Source organism: Vulpes lagopus, chromosome 1 (genome assembly GCF_018345385.1).
Source record: "Vulpes lagopus strain Blue_001 chromosome 1, ASM1834538v1, whole genome shotgun sequence".
Classification (NCBI taxonomy): Eukaryota; Metazoa; Chordata; class Mammalia; order Carnivora; family Canidae; genus Vulpes; species Vulpes lagopus.
The window spans coordinates 78,235,137-78,257,208 of NC_054824.1; the positions used below are offsets into that span (position 1 = coordinate 78,235,137).

General features: G+C 38.4%; 1 protein-coding gene across 10 annotated transcripts in view; it reads right to left on the reverse strand.

Moving 5' to 3' along the window:
- Positions 1-21,473, reverse strand: part of SEC22A (SEC22 homolog A, vesicle trafficking protein) — a 69,189-nt gene extending 47,716 nt beyond the window's left edge. For 2 of the 10 annotated variants that reach the window (XM_041760912.1, XM_041760943.1), the window contains exons 1-7: positions 21,159-21,348; positions 20,370-20,503; positions 17,259-17,286; positions 14,294-14,337; positions 13,395-13,595; positions 2,086-2,249; positions 768-962 (exon numbers count right to left, since the gene is read on the reverse strand). In XM_041760912.1, the coding sequence (XP_041616846.1) occupies positions 768-962; positions 2,086-2,249; positions 13,395-13,595; positions 14,294-14,337; positions 17,259-17,270 (616 nt within the window). In that variant the 5' untranslated portion in view covers positions 17,271-17,286; positions 20,370-20,503; positions 21,159-21,348. The other 8 variants (XM_041760920.1, XM_041760954.1, XM_041760963.1 and 5 more) reach the window with 8 other exon arrangements.
- Between the last annotated feature and the right edge of the window lie 599 nt (positions 21,474-22,072).

Below are 22,072 nucleotides of genomic sequence, written 5' to 3' on the forward strand. Positions count from 1 at the left end.
GAATACTAACAAACTAAAGCACATACAGAAGCAGCTTCCAGAATGGGGAGGGTTTCAAAACATCATAGAACAAAAAGCTAAGGAAACTGATTATATCTGAAGTCGATCAGAGAAATAGGATAGAAAAGACACTGAGTTGCTAATTTCAAAGTTCTGAAGTGCTACCCTGGTTTGGCTGAAGAGCAGGGAAAAGTCACAGAACTTAGACAAAAAAGTTGTACTACAGGGAATTTTTTTAAACAAGGACTTCAAAAATGGCATATGCTATTTTTTATAATAATAAGGTTTCCATTTTTAAGCCGTGGTTTTCAATCTGTCACAGTTGTTGAGTGTGGCGTTTCTAGTTTGGGAGGGAAGGGTTGGGTAGATGATCCCATTTTCTGTGATAATCAAGAAACCTGGCCTTGATTATAGCTATTTTGACATAATGCAAAGCACTTTACATGTACATAAACATATATTACTAATAAACTATTATCCATCTCTTGAAAAAAATTATAAAGAAATATTTAAGAAACACAAAAAAATTCTTAAATGTTTCCCTAGCAAAGAGTTCCTCTGAGATTACTATTTAAAAGTATTTTTCTGATTGTCACATATCTGGCAGATTACCACATAAAACACTGGTACAAAGAATTACTTTATTTTCTACATTATCTCATGTACTTGCTTTAAAATATTAGGATAAAGAAATTAATTTACAAGAATTACTCAGTTCTTACAAAAGTTTTTTTTTTTTAATGAAATAATTGAGATCCATAACTCACCAGAAGAAATCTTACCAGCACCTTTATAGTCAACAGAAAATGCAGATGTGACTCCATTGGCGGACCCCAGTTCACACATGGAAATTTGATAAGGGGGCCTCAGCTTGATTTCCATCTGCATGTCAGACAGATTTATCTTTGTTGAAAGAGACCTGGGATTATTATATCGCTGCTTTGTCCTCTGAATGAAGTTATCTATGTAAAATAAAAAAATAAATTTCCTTGCAGTCATTTGTTAATTAATTTGAGAGTGTGACATTTATGGAATAAATTCTGCAGACAGTTTGTTATTCAAACTATTTAATTTGCCATAGAATATTCTAATATTATTTGTGTTTAATATATCATGGAGTCATCAGTGTTGTACTCTAGAAATTATACTCTAGAAATAATTACAAACACAATAAAGATTTAACACTACATAACTGTAGGACTATTTCTATTATTCACTTCAAATAATTACTTTACATTTTTACCAAAAAAAAAAAAGGAAAAACAGCTTTAATTTTAAACCAAAGTCTTAATTTTTATAGGGAACCATATCTCATAAAATATTAAGTCTGTCAGTATTTACCAACTGAATTACATAAGAATATATACTGTAAATTACATGTTCTTATAAACCTGTTTTCTTATTTACTGCTTACACCATTAGAATGTATGTTTTAAAGAACAAATTTAATGAAATCAATAAAAGACATTTCTAAATATCTTCCAACTTTACTTTCATTATTTATAACTTGGTTTTACTTTTTTCTCCTACACCAGGAGTCAAGCAAACTACTGCCCAAGGCCAAATTGAGCCTGCTGATTGTTTATGTAAATAAGGTTTTATTGGAATATAACTATACTCATTCATTTATGTATTGCCTATGGCTGCTTTCAAGCCACAATGGCAGGGCTGAGTAGTTGTGACAGAGACCATATGGTCCTTAAAGCTTAAAATATGTACTATCTGGTACTTTCCAGCAAATGTTTGCCAACCTCCATCCTACATTAAGCAGACTATAAAAGATTATCACATAAACACACAGAACTCTGAATCTCTTTTAAATTTCTCATTGAGAAACAGTCCTCTGGGATTAATTCTTTGTGCCAATAATCACAATCCCCTCCACAGCTCAAACACAATTTTTTCTAATAGGCACCTAAATGAAGAAGTTGCCATAATTTATAGACCATTTGTCAAATTGTTCTATCAAATGCAAGGTAGCAAAATCTTCTGAGTTTTTCCCCTGGCCCCCAGTATTATACAAAAAAATCTCTTATGACTGGATGGAGACAGGATAATGAAAAGGAAAAAAAATCAGGCCCTTACCAAATTCAATGAAACAGTATGGTCTGACAGCAGTATTTGTCTTCATCATGTTATAAGTAGTAATGAACTCCTTCTGAAGCTCATCCAGGAAAGAGAAGGCCAGAACATTTGGGTAATTTTCAGTGCACAACATCATGTAGCTCACTCCCAGAGAGCTAATAAAACTACAGTGTAAAAAACATTGGTTTTAAAATTTCAAATTAAATCAAGGTAATTCGTTGCTTCCAAAGACTGGTTCTATATACCATAAACAGCTGCTACAGTGGCAATGAAGATATTAACATTTTATTATATATTCTAGCAAAAAAGAAATTAAAGAAACCAAAGTATACTACTACTTTCTGTTGCAGTTAAAAACAGTAGACAAAAAAAAAAAATGGAATAGTACCTACAGATGGACATACAGTACAATTCTAACACTTAAGTTATTTATCACTTGGGGTAGAAAGCAGGGGAAAATATACAAATATGTAAGGGTTACAGATAGCTTAACACTTAACTATTCACCTTGTGGAACTTAATCCTGTTTGAATCCAGAACTCTTTAGAGATTCTGATTAAAGTTACAGACACTCTCCTCAGAAAATTGTCCAAACACCACAAAATCTGGCTCACAATTTCAGGTTGGTCATTGACCTCTTAAAGTCATCCACTGACTCCAGAATCAAATCCCCTACTTTATATAATAATGAATTATGAACCACTGGGGAAGTAAGAGTAATTTAGGAGTTTTTTAACAAGAACAAATAAAATAAATGGGATAGAAAGGAGAACTCTTGCTTACAGCAGAATGCTGAGTACAAATTGGTAAATGTGTACATAACGCTAGAACTGGAAAAATCAGCATTTTGCAACCAATATAGTAAAGACTGGGTCAAGCAAGGACAATCAATGAAAGGTGAGTATAGGTGGAACTTCTGGTGAGGAGCAGGAAATTCTGTGTGGTTTTAAAATATCTTCCCATGGACTGCTTATTTGTTGCAAGGAGAAAATATTTATTATACAGCAGAAACTAGACAACATCTTGACTGAGTACTCTTAACGTTACTAATAAGGGGCAGATGGATTTTCTGTGTCTTCAGTTGTGACAGCCTCAGAAAGATATATCAGCTATAAAGTATTCTAGCCAAGAATGCATAATCTGAATCTAATCATGAAAGAATATCAAAATGATCAACATTGTATTTTAAAAGGCAGGGGAGCTATAATCTTTAAAAATCTCAACACTGTAGAACGGAAATAAAGGCTGTGTAAATGTTTCTGATCAAAGGAAGCTAAAGAGACACTACTAAATGCAATACGTAACAGTAGTCTGGATCCTGTGCCACAAAGGGGGAAAAATGCCGTAGAGGACATCCCTCGTCAACTGACAAAAATGGAAAACAGGAAGTAGATTAAAATATGATGTCAATATTACTAGAGCTGATAACTATGCCAGTTAAGAGAGTATCCTTAATCTTAGAAAATACACTTCGAAGTAATTAGGAATTAAGGGCATGGTATTTTAAGTTTCTCTCAAATGATTTAGACAAAAATAAGACAGGCAGATAATGATAGTTAACTAAATGGGGTAAAATGTTAACAAAAGGTGAAATTGGGGATAGGTATTATGTTTGTCATTCTTATTTATACAACTTTTCTCTAAGTTTGAAATTATTTCTAAATAAGAAATTAAAAATTATTAAAACTTCAAGCACTGAAATGTTCAAATTGGTCATGTTCTACTGGAAAAAAAAAATCTAAAGTGTATAATCCCCTCAATAAGCAGAGAATGCTACACAAATTAACCCTAGTGAATCATCTAAACATTGTTTTATAGAACTGCCCATGTAGCTCCTCTAGATCAGTCACAGCAAACATATCATATAGGTTATTATCTCCCGCTCCTTTGAAAGACACTGCTAATCTCTAAGAGCAATCTTCACTGAACAAACCCTGATCCATACTGGAGACCCCCTTCCCTCTTTTTTTCTCTAATAATAAAGAAGCAGAATTTGTATTTTAAATTTAATGTATAGAATATATTCACATGGTTCAAAATTTTAAAAGAATGAAAAAAGAAATTCAGTACTTAAAGAGTGTCTTACCACTACCTCCACCCAAAGATACCCAGTTCTCTGTTCCTCAAGCAGCTCATGTTATTTTTTTTTAGGATTTTTTTTTAAGCAATCTCCACACCCAATGTGGAACTTGAACCTACAACCCCCAGATCAAGAGCACATACTCCACTGATCAAGCCTGCCAGGCACCCCAACTCATGTTATTATTAAATTCTTATGTATCCTTCAGTGAGAGTTCATGCATTTATCTATCTTTCTCTCTCTCTCAAAAGACCAAATGATGTGGGATTGGTACCTATTATTCATTATTATTAATGGTGTGGAAACTCCGTAAGTTCTGAAACTTATAGCTTCTGAAATAACCTAGAATTCCTTTCTGAAGTTCACTTAACACAATCATTAGATGAAATGTTTTTCAAACTACAACTTGTGACCCATTAGAAGGTCATAAAATTAGTGTAGTAAACTACATAAAGCATTTTCCTAAAAACTGAAATAGAACATAACAGAAAATATTGGAGTGTATAAAACTTTTTAGTTTCCTATTTTATAGGTAATGTTCACAAACTGAAATATCTTCTTATGAGTCATAGTCAAAAAAGTTTAGCCATGCATATTGCATTTTTCTATGAAATGAATAACTAAACCAAAGGGCAAAGTACATTTTTCTCAAGTCATTTTCTCTTTCCAAAAAATCTTTACCATCATTATAAAAATTCTTTGACATGTCATTAGCATCCAAATATACCCTACTTCCGCCTTGCACACCACCCCCCGCCCCCCACCCGCCCCAGGAACTTGAGCTGAGATAAAACACAATTGGTGATTGCTTCCACACACTCCCAACACTCAAGGAGCTACCCTAGGAGTTGTTTCATTATCCTCCACAAATATGACTGAAGCTTTTGGACTTCATTTTTTTGTGTTACAGTAGAATTTTACTGTATTTCCATATTAATGATAAAGTGAACCACAGGGAGGGGAAAAAAAGTTAACCACAGACACAAACACGATAATTTATCCCAAACAGTTTCTCTTGCTTACACTTAGTTAACTAGAGAATTATTTGTGAAATAAAAGGAAGCTTGTGTTTTTAAGATTAAATGTCAGCATTTTCACAGTCTTTTTTCCAAAGCCTTTACTTTACTCTAATTATGTGATACTCTCTGAAAAGGCCAAAAAGAGCTCTATAATATTATGGCTTTTCATAGTGAACTTAGTCATATGCTATTGTCTTTCTTTGAAATGCAAAGGCAGTTTTTCAACAATACATACAAGCCTTCTTTATCAAAAGATTTCTGGCTTTTGCGATTATCATGGGGGACAAAGATTCCCATCCTCTCACTGAGAATTCCTCATATGAAACTGCCTAAAGTCACTATAGGTATGCCAGTTTGTGCATGCATCTGCCTGTCCATTAGGAGGAGGAGGAGTAACAGTAACAGCGGCAGGTACAGTTTACTGACCCTTTAGTTTGAACCAGGCCCCCTGCTAATAAGGGCTTTAGCTACGTATTCTATTTAATTTTACTCTCACAGTAAAGGGGCACGACTATCTCCATTTTACAGATGATGGAACAGAGGCTCAGGGATTTTTAGCAGCTTACCAGGGCCACATCAACATTTTAGAAGCAGAGCGGGGTCAAACTTAGTTCTAACTCCAAAGCATCCCTTCTTTTCCAACACAACACCAACTTCCCTATGTTATACATAAACCAACTATGTGTTTAATTCACCAACTTTTTTTTTTCACTTTTTCAAGCCATAAATCAATCTCTATTTTTTTTTCCTCTAATTAAGAGTAAATGAAACTTGAGGATTTAGGAACTTGTATCAGGATATTCAGGAAGCCCTGCCAACTTCTCTACTTCTTGTGCCACTCTACCCCTCCTTCTCTGCATTCTAGCCACATAAAGTATTTCAGATCCAAAGGATACCAACCTACTCCCAGTCCTCCCAACGTCTAATCTGAGAAACTTTACAAATTGTCTTCCTCACCTGCAATGCTTCCAACCCAACCCTATCTCTACCATGCTCCAATTCTGACCTGGTTAATCCTATTCATCCTTCTTAGACTTAAAAAAGTTCCTCCCAGAGCATATAATCTAAATTGATCCCGGCACGGGGCACCTGGGTGGCTCAGTTCTCTGAGCATCAGATTCATGATTTTGGCTCAAGTCATGATCTCATGGATTGTGGAATTGAGCCCCACATCAAGCTCCATGCTCAGTGGGAAATAAACAATCGTTAAAAAAAATAAATTGATCCCACCCCTTGGGTTATACCATAGTAGCTGTTATTTTTCTTCATGTAACTAATCCAGTTTGTAATTATATATTTATGTTTATTTGTTGTAATGTTTTTCACTGCTATCTATGCTCTATAAGAGCAGAGATCATTTCTATAGAGCTCACCGCTATATTCTTAGCAACTAGAATATTTGGGGTCTAGTACACAAAATGTTTTCAATAAATTAGTGAATGAGTACAAAGATGACATCATTCATTTACTCATTTATACACTAATTTGTTGAGTATATTGTGCACATATAATTGTACAGCCCAGCAGTATCTATTCAAAGTATCTACATAAAGAAGAAGTTCAATAAATAGTTGACTAAATTTTACAGACCGGAATACAACTTCACCTCCTCTTCCAAAAGGCTTTAGGGTTCAGGTCAGTGAGTTTTCAACATCCTCATCCTCCTACTTTAGAGACAAAGATGTTCTCAGATACCATGCAGAATTACTATGTTAGATATGTCTACTATCCTTTTATCACAGACATTACTAACCTCACACATCTTTTCCTCACCTTGAGCACAATTTTTAAACTGCCATTGTTTTCTTCCTACTTTGCTCCAATTTTTTTACTTCCCTTTTTCTTCTTGGCCTTGGTACCAATAGGATTTGGTCTTTATAGCTTCAGGCCAAGGAATTTATCCAACTTCATTACATCTTTGGTTCCTCCCCCAGCATACACACTAGGAACTTCTTCAGGGCCTTCCAGGACTAAGTATGTCTTGAACAGGTAAGACTGACAGAAATTCAAACTCCAGATAGGGGGTATTTACCCATTTCAAATCACTTCCCTAAAAAGCTAATTCTATCAGGTATCCAAGCAAGCCATACCTCAAGTGATTTCTAAGATCCAATAAAAATGCTTAAACATTAAGCATTTTCTGGTATCTGATTTTATTTATTAAGTGTCAAATTTTACACAGCAATTAAACACTAACAACATTAGGACAATTGTGGCCTGCTATACCAACTAAACAATTAGTGAAAGCAATGATCTTCCCCAAGCAATAACAAAGCACATAGCATATGTCTAGCATTCTACTCTATAGGCTCTGACTTCAAAGACAAAATCTCTGCTTGCCAGGCACTTATGATATGGTGCTGGGAAAGCACTTAAAACACCAATATACAAAACTAGGAAACAAAACTGCATTTTGTAGCATGCTAAATAACCATGTATATTGCAAACTATTAATAAATTAAGACAGTAATAATTAACCTGAGGGGTTGCTCAGCCGAAATGAAGTAAGCCTGCAGCTGCCTGTAGTGTTTTCCAATATATGGAGAATAGCTATCTGCAAAAGGAGAGTGGAGAAATGCAAGATTCCTGATAACATCTGTGTTCCCGGGCTCCAGCCACTTTAGAAGCCTGCCTCTCCTTCACAATACCCTTTTTTTGCTTATGCTAGTGTAAGTTGTTTCTGCACTGACAATGGGAAAGAGCCCTATTTATTAACCAATCACAGAACTGTTACAAAACTGAATAACATAGGAAAAGTGCCTGGCAACTGCAGGCACTTAATGACCGGGTCATTGTTGAAGTTGTTATTCCTGTAATCAGAAAATAACACCAAAAACTGAAAGAAAAGCACCGCCAGAAACTAAAAACAAAAAGTAGGTAAGCCTAAAATAGCATTCCCAGCTAGAGGTAGCAGTTTGTGGACTAATATGGAGAAAGTAGAGACTAAGGTAAAGAGAGAACCTGTAAGGCTCACAGGTATTATCAGACTTCAGAAGAATTCAGTGGGAAAATTAAGAAATTTTATTTCTTGCATTAAAATTCACAATAGAGTATGATTGGCTTCCCAAAGACGTTTGTATTTTCATAAGATCAGTATCTCAATGTTTAAAGAGATCTCAAAATGTCCCACTATGATTCCCAAATCTCCAAAACCAATCTCAAAATTTTAAGATTTCATATGACACAACTTAATTTCATATGATTCATAATTATTGCTTTAGCCACTGTGTTTCCTAAGTTCTGACATAGGTTTATATATTAAACATTTATGACAATTTAAGGAAAGTATCCTTCAACTTATGAAACAGATAAATTCTTTAAACTTTTACACAGAGAGAACTATAGCATCACTATGTACAGGTGACCCTTGAACAATGCTAGGGTTAGGGATGTCAATATCCTGCACAGTAAAAAATCAGCATACGTTTAGACTCCCCAAAAACTTGACTACTAATACCCTACTGTTGACTGAAAGCCTTACCAAAACACAATTAACACACATTGTGTTATATTATATGCTGTATTCATACAATGAAGATAGAGAAAGGAAAATGCTATTTAAAAATAACATTTACAGTACTGTATTTATGAAAAGTATTGGCTTATAAATGGACTTGTGCAGTTCAAACCCATGTCATTCAAAGATTCAACTGTAAAAAATGAGAAGAAATCACAAAACTAGATTATGCTTCCCCCAACCAGCCACCAATCAACAAGCCAAACTGAAGTATTTTGGAGAAAGTGAAGACTTAACTCCATGGCATCTCTGAACATTGCCATACCCCCAAAACAATCATCCCTCATTTAGCAGTTAGTAACCTATGTGCAAGGCATTGTGCCAGCCTGAGCTCCACAGAATGGGCTCCATTAGCTTAACTCACTACTCAGCCACTACAATCTGATGTTCATTATTCTCCCAACACACTGTGGGGAGGAGGGATTAAAGGAATTTTCTTAATTTTTTTCTACGTTTAAAAATATTTTTTAAAGATTCACTTCCTGGAGAGAGCATGAGTGGGGGGCAGAGGAAGAGACTCAAACAATGTGGGGCTTGATCCCACAACCCATGAGATCATGGCCTGAGCTGAAATCAAGAGGCAGATGCTTAACTGAGCCACCCAGGCGCCCTGGAATTTTCTTAATTTTAAAATGTTACCCTAATTCTTCTCCTCAAACTCTATGGTCTTCCTCTACCTATTCACCTAGACTCCAGCATGAGGTACCATTTGATTTAGCATATAATTACATACTTAACTTTGTTTTGGTTCTCACTGGTATTCCGCAAAGACAACCTCAATTTTTATACGTATTTGAAAGCCACAATGTTAAAAGATGAGGAATCATTTATAAGCTAGAACAGATAATGATCTCTGTAAGTTATCTAACTATATAGAAAGATTATAAAAACTTAAAAATAAATTTAAAACAAGAAAAATATAAATGATTAAAAAAAAAAGCCAAGTTCTACAGGCAATCTGTGTAAGGAGTGAGATCATGAGAGAAATGAAATAGTAGTAGCAAGAAGAAGGTGATTCAAAAGGCTATAAGCCAGGCGACAAGGCAGATGGGCAGCCTGTGCCAGTTCTGGGCTGTGCCATGCTATAACTGCAGATCTGTGAGTTTTATCTGGCAAGCTCATGGGCAGTTAGAAAAAGAGGTGTCACAAGGGAACTTTAAGTAACTCAGGTAACATATAAACTCTCAATTTTACAGTGACTTTATAATTAGTCTAAATGTAATGCCATACAGCATGGAAACCTCTATAAACTAGAAAATAATCAAGTCCTCTAATCAATAATAGAAAACATAAAACCCAGGTTCTTGTCAGGAACTAGAACTAAAATTTCTCCGTTCAATCCCTTTTAAAAACTTGGTTACAAAAATAACATGCATAGAGGCTTTTCTATGTGTGGTTCTAAAGGCCATGTAATCTATTTATTCCTTTAGACATTTCTAAATTGTATTCTTAGGTCAGGCCAGATTAGACCGCTGCTGATTCATCTCACTCCTAAACTCTCTCATAAAATTGCTTTTTGAATTGTGTCATTTGCTTACACTAAGGAATTTTACAAGAAAAATCATAAATAGCTCATCGTTATGGCTGCTGGAAAAATGCTATTCAAATGCTGTCCCTCTTAACGTACATCAGGTCTCAGGAATGTGAAGAGCAATGTTTTTATCCAATGGACACTAAATCCTGTAAATGATTCATTATCCTCCTTTGGGCCATGAGGAAGCTCAGAGAAATATTTGCAGTCCTTTTCCAACAAATGACTGGATTAAGTAGTTTCCATCTCCAGAAGGAAATGTTATTTTAGTTTATGATTCTCCTATCTTTATCCCTTTATGTGATACTCTCTTCTGTGCTCTTGAATTATTTTGTAAACTACCTCACATCTTTTGTGGAATAAGAAGGAATACAAAGAAATAACACAAAATCTAGAATTCAAAACAAACAGAATTGGAAGGGGTATTAAAATTTTACTACATGATACTCTGCTTTTAAGAGAATAAAATAAAGGAGGAAAAACATTGGCAAAAAAAGTTGTTCTTCAAGTCTAGGATATCTGTCAGAATTAATATATGTTCAAACAATCTTCCATCACACTGATATAGGTCTATAGTCCTATACAATATCAACTGAAACTCAGAATAATGACCAAGGGTACTAAAAGAGCCTATTAAATAGAATATTAAAAGGTTTCAAGTTTTTCTCCATAAATCAGAAATAGATTAGACATCATTTTAGATATATTTTAACCATCAACCACCACATTTTCCTGTAAAATCCTTTGAAAACCCAGTTTAAGATAAAAGCTCATTATCTTTCCATTACCTAATTGATCTAAGTAATTATAGACATTCTCTAAGGTTCTATTCTGGGCCTCTCAGAAACTCAGTGGGCATTTCTACCCTCACAGTTTCAACTTCATGTGAGCAATTTCAAGATCTCTATCCCATCTCAACTGGACTACCTAGTCAAAACCTCAAGTAAAATACTCAAAAGTAGTGCTTAGTTACCCTCCTCTTCTTCCTCACCCTCAGAGTAAGCAACCCTTTCCAAAGAGCTCATTCTGTCCAACTCCAGGGCTTCAGTCATCTTTGGTATTCCATCTCTTCCCTTCTGGCACTCCATCTTATCAGGCTTAATCATTTCTTTTTTTTCTTTTTTCTTTTTTTTTAAAGATTTTATTTATTTATTCACGAGAGAGAGAGACAGAGGCAGAGACACAGGCAGAGGGAGAAGCAGGCTCCATGCAGGGAGCCCGATGTGGGACTCGATCCTGGGTCTCCAGGATCACGCCCTGAGCCAAAGGCAAGCACCAAACCGCTGAGCCACCCAGGGATCCCTTAATCATTTCTTTTTGAAGTGTCTTTGTAACTGGCATTCTCTTTTTCATTTGCACTTACATCTTACTAGCTCAGGCCCTAATTATAGGTTAATCTCTCTCTTCTCAGAGTTTCCATTTCACCTTACATTTCACTGCCTCAGCATTGCTTTTGTTTTTTGGGGTTTTTTGTTTTGTTTTGTTTTAATCAAGTCACTTCCCTCAAACCTGCAGTAACAGCTTCCTATCCCTCAGTCTGAACTTGCAAGGAAATCCTGGATCTGGCCCCACACTAATTATCTCACATTTCCCATAACTATCCCTAAATCACCATCCACTACACCAGGCCAAACAGGTGAATACACCCCTAAGGCTAAGTCATTCTTTACTTATTCCGCCTCTCCTCTCTACACCTAGAATGCCCTCTTCTCTGTCTTGGCCAAATCTTAATAATTCGTCAGGACATGACTCGTGTCATCTCAATAACTAAGCCCTCTGCTAATTATATCAAGGACCTTGATATAATGGACCTTGTCCTTATCTGATATCCTTCTGTATGCAAATTCTGTATCAAACTGCTCAAGAGTTAATTGTCCTCTGTGTCATGTGGATGCTCTTCAAGGGGGTCTTATCTATTCCCAGTTTTAATTATACATTGTAAGCTGACCCCCAAATCTAAATCTCCATACTTGTCCTTCTTCACTGAACTTCAGACTTACACACCCAGCTTCCTACCTGACAGATCTTCCTGAATGTCTAATGGACATCTTAGACTTAATATGTTCAAACAAAACTCTTGATTTTTGAAACACACATCCTCCAATATTACTCATTGCAGCCCCATTAGCCAAGTAATTATGGGCATCCTCTAGGCCAAAAATCTAGGGGGGACTCAATTATTCTCTTTCCCTCACATCCCACTAGAATCCATTAGGAAGATCTGTTGGTGCTACTCCCAAAATACAGCCCAAATATAACCACTTCTCATTATTATCACTCTCATTCAAGTTATAAACATCACCTTTACCTGAACTTCTTTAAGAGTCTCCTAAATGATCTTTCTGCTTCTACTCTTTCTCCCTTAGAGCACATTCTTCATACAGCAGCCAGGATGATTTACACAAAGCCATAAATCACATTATATATAGCTCTCTAGCTTAAAACTCTTCACTGGCTTTCCATCACATTAGACTCAATCCAAACTCCTATCCCAGCCCAGAAGGCTCTATATAACCTGTCCCATTCCTAACTTTCTGATCTCACCTTCTGCCACTTTATTAATTGCCCATATTGCTTCAGCATCTCTGGTTTTCCTTCCATCCTTTGATCAGTATCACAGGCCTTATGCACTGGCTGTCACTCTGCCTTACTCTTCATCCACAGCATCCTTCACATCTCTTAGGTCTCTGCTCAAATATCACCCTTTCAGGGAGGCCTTGAACTACTATAAAGTCACTCTATCCCATAGCCCAGTGTTACTTTCATGTGCAATAAATAGAAATGAGTGGTATCCTCTCTCACTAGAATATAAATTTAAGTTCTTTGAGGACAGGTATCATGCACAATTTTTATATTTTCCTACACAGTTTGTCTGGACATGTAAGAACACTAAGTAATAAATACCTAATGACCAACTTACAGAATATCCGTGATCTGCAAAAGTATAAAAATTTCTAAAGCCAGATATAAACACAGAGAAGCTGCAAAAAGGGCAATAATATGACGACTACTGTTTAGTATAAATTGAGAACCACATGATTCTTGATTTGAACACTTTTCCTAAACTAACCAATCACTACTTTTTACTACAACCACTTTTATATTTCATGCAAATGGCAAACACTGAGCAAATTATTCTAATGGTGCAAACTCAAGTCTTACTTAATGTTATAATGTCCAGTTTTCAGTGTACATCTATCAGGAAGCTGAGCAAGTTTCTTTGAGAGCATTTTAAAATACTTTCTGCACTCCTGCACGCCTGTGCCTTGTTCATAGTCAGTAGAAGCAGAAAGGGGGAGTCCATCTCTGACGCGAATGACTGATGCAGATAAAATCATAGACATTTCAACCAGCAGAGAAGACCTAAAACAAGATGAACAATTTGAGTTAGATAAAAAATTAAAGTCAAACCTGATAAATGGTGTAAAAATGTTCAATTCACTAATAATCAAAGGTTCACTAATTAAAGCGCTAACATACTACATTTTCCTTAACAAGTTAGCTTTTAAAAAATAATACTTGTTGGGGCACCTGGGGGCTCAGTCAGTTGAGCTACCCACTCTTGATTTCAGCTCAGTTCACGATCTCAGGGTCATGAGATCCAGTCCTAAGTCAGGCTCTGCACTCAAGTTGGAGTGCTTGTCCCTCTTCTACCCCACCACTCCTCCTCCAGTACATGGGCTCTCTAAAACAAATAAATAAAATATTTTTTAAAAATTAAAAAAATGATACTTGCTTCTTTCTGGCATTCTTAAAGGTATCTGCAGGAGTAAATATTGGAATAAATATCTTCTCAAAATAATCTTGCAATATTCAAGAGAGTTTAAAATTACTTATTATGCCCTTTGACCACAATAATAATGTAAATATATAGCCCTACCTTAATAGAAATAGTTTCAGACAAAATTTTAAACAGAAAGACATTCTTTCACAGAAATAACCAAACCCAATCTAAACATCCAACAATAACAGAGTATTAAATAAATTATAGTATACTCCTATGATGGAATATAATGCACATGTCTGTGAAAAAGAGTTCAGTAATATGGTAAAATGCTTACACATTAATTAGGAAAAAAGGCAGGATAAAAATCGCGAATGTTTTCTATAAAGACAAAAAGAAGAAGGGAGGGATAAATGGAGAAATAGATACAAGAAAACATGCCAAAATTATAATAATGCTTATCCCCAGAAAATAGTATTATGGAAGATTATTACATTTCCTAAATTTTCATAATATTCCACAATAGGTATATATTATTTTTATAATCAGGAAAAAAATTTTATTGAGGTGCCTGGGTGGCTCAGTTGATTGAGTATCCAACTCTTCAGTTCAGGTCATAATCTCAGGATCCTGCGATCAAGACCTATGTTAGGCTCCCCACTCAGCAGGGAGTCTGCTTGGGATTCTCTCCCTCTGCTCCTTCCCCAACTTACGCACTCTCTCTCTCTCTCTCTCCCTAAAATAAATAAATAAATCTTTAAATAACAAAAAAATTGTATTCATAATAAATCTTAAAGCTAGGAATACTGGTTTTAATATCATTCTCAATTTCTTTACCAGAAAATAAAACATAATGGCCTCTTTTATTATATTATGATCAAGCTTCATGGAGATAGATAAAAAGGACTTCATAGGCTGGGTCTGAAAGAAATTAGGTAAACAGAAACTTTGCTAAAAACTATTCAATGTTGCTCAAATTTTAGCTTGAATAAAAACCACTGGAAGCTTGGTTAGAAATGCAGGTTTCTGAACCTCCCCCTATCTCCAAATTCTGATCCACTGACATTGAGGTAGGGCTTGAGAATCTTCCATTTTTAACAAATTCCCAGGTAATTACTATGCTTAGTGCCTACAGATCAGATCATACTTTAAAAAACACTAAATTAAAACATGTTCAGTCTGAAATTAAGTGATAACTCTTTCTTGTGAGGCCTTCAGAGCACAGCGCACTAAATACTGCTTCACTAGAAGTAGGGAAAATGGTGAAAATTGAAAAACTTGGTAACAATTTCATAGACTTTTTTCAAGATACTGTATCTCAGAGCTAAATTAATCCTCACTTGTCCTTCTCAGATAGCTCAATATTACTTCATTCCAAAAATGAAAAACTTAGTTATGTATCAAAATATGGCACAGAAAACCAACTGGTACTGACTCTGGAAATTAGTACCATAAAAAATTTCTCATTTTTGTTGCCGTGTGAAGTTGAAACCTCACTGTCCATTTACAATGGCAACTGACTTAACACAAAAAATTAACCCATATAACAAAGTTAATGCGTTAAATTTACTCCCCCTTTTCCTCTTTTCATGAGGAAATGAGAGGAATAGCTAAGTATTAACATGTCATTACCCTTTAATATTTTTCTTCTCCATTCACTTAAACAGAAAAAAAACCCACATCAATCAAATTAGCCTTAATCATAATGGGATCTTCTAACATTCCAATATGACATATTCAAATCATTTTTTCCCTATTAAATAAGTTTCTTTTCTCTTCTAAAAGCAGTAAAGAAAAAGATGAGATCCTTCAAGAGATAATGTATAAACTACAAACTCCTCTTAAAAATTGTTCTATGTTTTATTTCATTATCAAACCATAATTATGGGGATCCCTGGGTGGCTCAGCAGTTTGGCACCTGCCTTCGGCCCAGGGCGTGATCCTGGGGTCCCGGGATTGAGTCCCGCATTGGGGACTCATGGAGCCTGCTTCTCCCTCTGCCTGTGTCTCTGCCTCTCGCGCATGCGCTCTCTCTCTGTCTGTGTTTATCATGAATAAATAAATAAAATAAACCATAATTATGAGATTTAGCCTAAGGATAAGAAGTAGTAAAATGTCTTACTTCATATCCTTAGGCATTTCTTATTTAAATATAAATTTAAAATACGAAATTTAAAATATAAAATTTTTTCTTCCTAAAGTTTACTGCAACACAATTACTCTGGGAATTAACATGAGGGCAAGGTTGTGACCTATAGTTTCCAAACACCCATATTCTTAGTATTTAGAAGTAGACTGCATTCTTTTATGCCTGATCTTTCTAGGATCCCAACAGAAATATTAGGAATAATATTTATTATAGAGTGCCAATTTTCATGGAGTCTTCAATTACTCTTTTCTTTTTAATGAATTCAAAACAGAAAGATATGATTCATACTTTGTAAAACATATACTAAGAAACAAACGCCAACCTGTAAGTTCCATTCATTTAACAAACATTTATTGAATAGGTTCTACAGTCTAGGACTACGGCAGACATTAGTTCCTACCATCAGGGACCATCAATCCAGAATTAAGGAAATTCATATGAAAAGAGCAAACACAAGTTGTGCCACCCACCACTTAACTGGAAAACTACTGTTAGACAAACTTGCATTTCAGATATTCCCAATACATGTAGGCTTGAAACCAAAAGCACAACACAGCACTGAGACTCCCTGTCAAAATTCTTAAAAGGTTGTCAGAAAATCGCTTCTATCAGTAGATACGATTCCTCTGAGGAAAAAAAGTTAAACTTCTTCCTCCCAGAGTCATTTGACCTTACATGCTAACCAGTAAACTAGCAAAAGAAACTGTCATGACTGCCCATGAACAATGTCAGGCTTGCCTGGTTTGTGGATGGATTTCAACCACTTTAGGATAAACAATCTCTCCTCTATCAACTATTACCTCCCCTCTTTTCTCTTTCTACCTTGGATTCTTAATGCAGTTCCTTAAAGAAAACACTCCATCTTATCTGGACTATGCTAGTAGAAAAAGGGATCCCTCCACATAGGGGCCAAGCTAGGTTAGAATACCCTTAGGGTCTAAGGCACAGTGGTGGTTGGGAAAACCAATGAAGAATTGATGGGAACTGGGGAAATCAAGAGGTTAACATTTGCATGGGAAGATTCAGGAGCAATAGTTTTATCAGGGCCACTGATACATTTTTAGGTCATGATCCATTTTCTCTCACCATTAACACTAAAAAAAAAAGTATGTCTTTAGACAGCAGAAAACTCAAAGGGAATCTGAGTACTGACCTGTATACCCATTCTTCAACAGCAACTGCTAAAGGAAAAAGCCCAAATTAGAATCTAGATAGGTCTGGGAAAACATTTATGTAGAAACTGAGAAAAATAAACTCCCACTGTGCCAGTGGTTAGCAACTGTTTAGTCCTAGGATAACAGGATGCTGACCTCTTCTTCAGAACCTCATGGGGTAATGACTATGGGTCACCAAGAAGGCACTTTCTCAAAAATCAACGAAACCCAACATACAAGGTATGTTTTATATCTACTTTCCAGCAAGATGCTTTCATAAGAGATAAAAACATTTAATATCAGGTTAACCATTTATATCTTATTTTGGCTATTTCCCAAACTTTAATTATCCAAGTACTATTTTCAGAATTCTTTTTTTTTTTTTTTAAGATTTTATTTATTTGAGAGAGAGAGAGACAGCATGCACACATGAGCAGAGGGGAGAGGGAGAAAGAGAATCTCAAGCAGACTCCATACTCAGCATAGAGCCCGACACAAGGCTCAATCTCACAACCCTGAGATCATGACCTTAGCCAAAACAAGAGTCAGCTGTTTAAACCGACTGAGCAACCCAGGTGCCCCCATTTGCAGAATTCTTACCATATCTACACCTCACTTGTATCATTATTTACCTAATGTAGGTCTTTCATTGACTTATTGACTATTCAATTGATATTGACTATCCTTAGCAATAGCTGTGAAATCAATTTTGAGGTTTGTCTCCTATTTAGAGATTTTTGTTGTTGTTTCTTTTTTTATTTTTAAAGATGTTATTCATTTATTCATGAGAGACAGAGAGAGAAAGGCAGAGACACAGGTAAAGGGAGAAGCAGGCTCCCTGCAGGGCGCCCAATGTGGGACTCGATCCCAGGACCCAAGGACCAGCCCTGAGCCCAAGGCAGACACTCAACCACTGAGCCACCCAGGAGTCCCTGTTGTTGTTTCATCCAAATGTGTGTTAAATTTTTTGGAAAATTATTGTTGAAAATATTCATCTACTCATCACTCAAAGTATTCTGCATGGGAAACACTACCTTGGTACATATTTTATTGAAAGTGCCAGCTGACCCTTTAAAAAAAAAAAAAAAGGAAAGGGAAAGGGAAAGGGAAAGGGAAAGGGAGAAAAGAAAGAAAGAGAAAGAAAGAAAAGAAAGAAAGAAAGAAAGAAAGAAAGAAAGAAAGAAAGAGAAAGAAAGAAAGAAAGAAAGAAAGAAAGAAAGAAAGAAAGAAAGAAAGAAAGAAAGAAAGAAAAGAAAGAGCCAGCTGAGATCTGTGGGACTTGGGAGTGGGGGTTACTGGGGGTAAAGCTATATTAATTGTAATACACAGGGAGGGAGCAAGACTGAGAGAAAAGGGAAGGTCTCTGTACAGCCGCAGGTTAACAGAAAGACACTTGAAAAACAGAGCTTAAAGAGGAAAAGGGGAAAGCGTACCAAGGACAATCAGAATTTATTTTACAGTTTTGCCTACCCACCCCCGCACCTTACCAGCAGCCTTCAGTACTCCTAATACAGGTGCCTGTACTACACAGTACATCTAGCCTCAGGCTCCAGAGTAGATTATACCCACAACTAGGAACAGGGCCCCCAATACAGGCACAAATGTGTCAATCCCTAACAGTTGTGCAGCACCTTACAGTTTACAAACAGTGAGTGAAATATAACCTCTATTTGACAGACGAGGAAATTGAAGGTCCCTTTCTCAATGTCACACTGCAAATATATAGCCAAACTGGTGCTTATACCTAAGTTTTCTGTGTCTCCAAATCGTTGTGCTACATCAGTCTCCTAAAACCCACAAGAGGCAAGAACCCAGTGATTGAAGCTATTTAGCCACAAATTTTGAAATAATAAAAGACCACCTTATATTTTCCTTAAGACCACCTTATATTTTCCCTAATAGTTAACATGATGGACTCTGGAACAGGTGTCTGGGTTCAAAAACTGGCTCCACCATGTGTTAACTGTAAACGTGAGCAAGTTTTGACTTTCTACACTCAAGTTGCCTCACCTGTAAATTGTGGTCACTACTAGTGTGTATCTCATAGGACTGTTTGAAAGATACTAATAGTATCTACCTAATAGGGATACATAAAGAACCTGAAACATCACCCTGTAGGACTAAAAGTAGAATATTATTATTATGGGGGGATCCCTGGGTGGCGCAGCAGTTTGGCGCCTGCCTTTCGCCCGGGGCGCGATCCTGGAGACCCGGGATCGAATCCCACGTCGGGCTCCTGGTGCATGGAGCCTGCTTCTCCCTCTGCCTGTGTCTGTGCCTCTCTCTCTCTCTCTCTGTGACTATCATAAATAAATAAAAATTTAAAAAAAAAAGAATATTATTATTATTATTCATTAACTGCCCTCTATTTACCAGGCACTTTATACACTATCTCATTTAGGCCTTCTGATAACCTGTGAGATGGGTATTATCAGTTTTGTTTTACCTTTGAGGAAATTCAAGCTCAGAAAAGAATTTAGGCAAGTCCAACATTTGTAAGTGACAGACTTCCATACAGGCTGAACTCCAAACAGTGAACCCAACCACACACTGCCTCACGACACAGCCAAGCTTCCTACTCAAGTATATGGAAAGTCAGAGCCAAGCCTTTGATAAGACCTGTGCTTCTTTTAAACATCAATATAGGGCAGCCCGGGTGGCTCAGTGGTTTAGCGCCTGCCTTCAGCCTGGGGCCTGATCCTGGAGTCTCGGGATCGAATCCCACGTCGGGCTTCCTGCATGAAGCCTGCTTCTCCCTCTGCTTGTGTCTCTGCCCTTCTCTCTGTTATCTCTCGTGAATAAATAAAATCTTTAAAAAATAAATAAACATCAACATAAAACATGGGTAGATTTTTAAAAATCAGTTCATTCACACACACACACACACACACACACACACACACAAATCACTAAACTGTTATCACGGTTTTCAACACAGGAAATGCCCAGGCGTCCCATTAATTTAGGGCATGGCCACATACGTCGGATTCAAGTGCTCAACTACAACCTTCAACACCGGAAAGCATAGGTACTGTTTCCAGTACTGCCCAACTCCTTATAATCTCTCAGCACGTGAGCAAATTCAGAGTTTAGAAAAGTGGATGCTCCACCTGTTAGCTGGCATCACAACATCTCGCGTCTGGTGGCTGACGCTCTAGCCCTGGGCTTTGCCTTGGCTGTCTAGGCATAGGAGGGGCTGCTTCTCAAGCTCTCCAACTTGCCCCCAAGCGGACGATCCAGGAAACTAAGGCAGAGAAAAGTCCAAAGCTGTTTTTGCGGGCAGAGAGATTCAAGTCCCTGGGGCTCCTATTCCCGAGTCCCTCTTCCACCTGCCCAGCCAAGCGCTCAGGACTCCTTGTAAGGCCACATCTCTCCCAAAGTTGCCAGGGGCAGGCAGGGCAGGCGTTTCTCTTGGGCCAACGAGGGCCGATCTCTGGGCTCAATGCAAATTAACTCCCCACAGGACGCGAAGTAAGCCGCTGGTTCAAATCCCACCCTAGCCTTTAAAAAATAGTAAACGCCAGGTCGAGCTCTCTAGGCCACCTAAGTAGCCTCGGGGGGATTACCGTGTTTCTAACAACAGGGGGGGGGGGGGGGGGGCAGGGAGTGCCCCGCCCACCGGCCCCTCCCACCGCCGCGCCACGCCCACTGCCACGCCCCCTCTCGACCACAACACGCATTGCCCCGCCCACCGCCCGCCCCCTGGACTACGCCACACCAGTTGCCCCGCCCACCGCCCCGCCCCCCGCCGCCGCCGGGCGCCCACAGCGACTCTCCCTCCCGGAGCGCCCTGCCTGGGTGCCCCATGTACCCAAGCAGGTCAGCCCGGGGGCAGCCGCCGTTCGCGCGGACCCACAGCCCCCCTCACGCCGCAGGGGACGAAGCCCCCGGCATCGCACCTCTCCACCTCTCCCGAGCGCCGCGGCTCCAACCACCCGGCTCCCGCCCCCACGGCACGCGCTGGGTCCCCGCCCGGGGGGAAGGTCTGTGGTCGCGAAGGCCGCGGCGGCAGGCAGGCAGAGCCAGGGGCCGCCTGCCGGGGTCCCAGCGACCCTCGGAGCGGAGGACCGAGCGCCGGGACCGTCCGGGTCGTACCTGTCGAGCCGGGACCCGCCGCCCCGAGTGACGCGGCCCGCAGTGCATTGTGGGGCCGGGGAGGGGCCTTCCTGCGGGGCGGCCCCGCGTCCGACGTGGCTGGCGCCCGACGGAACCAGGCCCCGCCCCCGGCCCCTCGCCTAGGCCAATCAGCTTCTGCGGGGAGGCCACGTTGACCCGCCCCCTCCTGGGGGCCCGAAGTCGCCCCGCCCCCTTCCCAAAAAGACTGACAGCTCTCCACGCACCTGCGCCGAGAGGTTGCAAAGCGCTCAGCTGACGGCTGGTGCTGTCTCTCACGAATGAAGCTCATCGGTCCTGCTCCCGCCTCTATCTAGAGGCAGTTTGTCTCTCACGCGGCCCTACAGCAAACACTTATCCAAGGAGCAGGGGGAAACTAAGAAAAAAAAAAGGATTTGTCCCATCTATCACCTCGCAAGAGGAAGCACCTAACCTCGGCAGAGAAATGCCGTTTGCAGACCCTGCAACCCCTTCCAACTTTTGCATGGGCCATACATTATTAAATAAGCACTTAATGACTGTGAACCACGTGCAAAGCACGGTGTCAGGCATCGGGTTACAGGAATGAAGGTAACACTGGATGGAATCTAAAGTGCAACAGGAGCGAGAGACGTTAAAGCATAAAGCATTACATAATTATAAATTGCAATCAGTACTATGAAGGAAAATTAGTAGGTGTGATGATGGATTAATTCTGGAC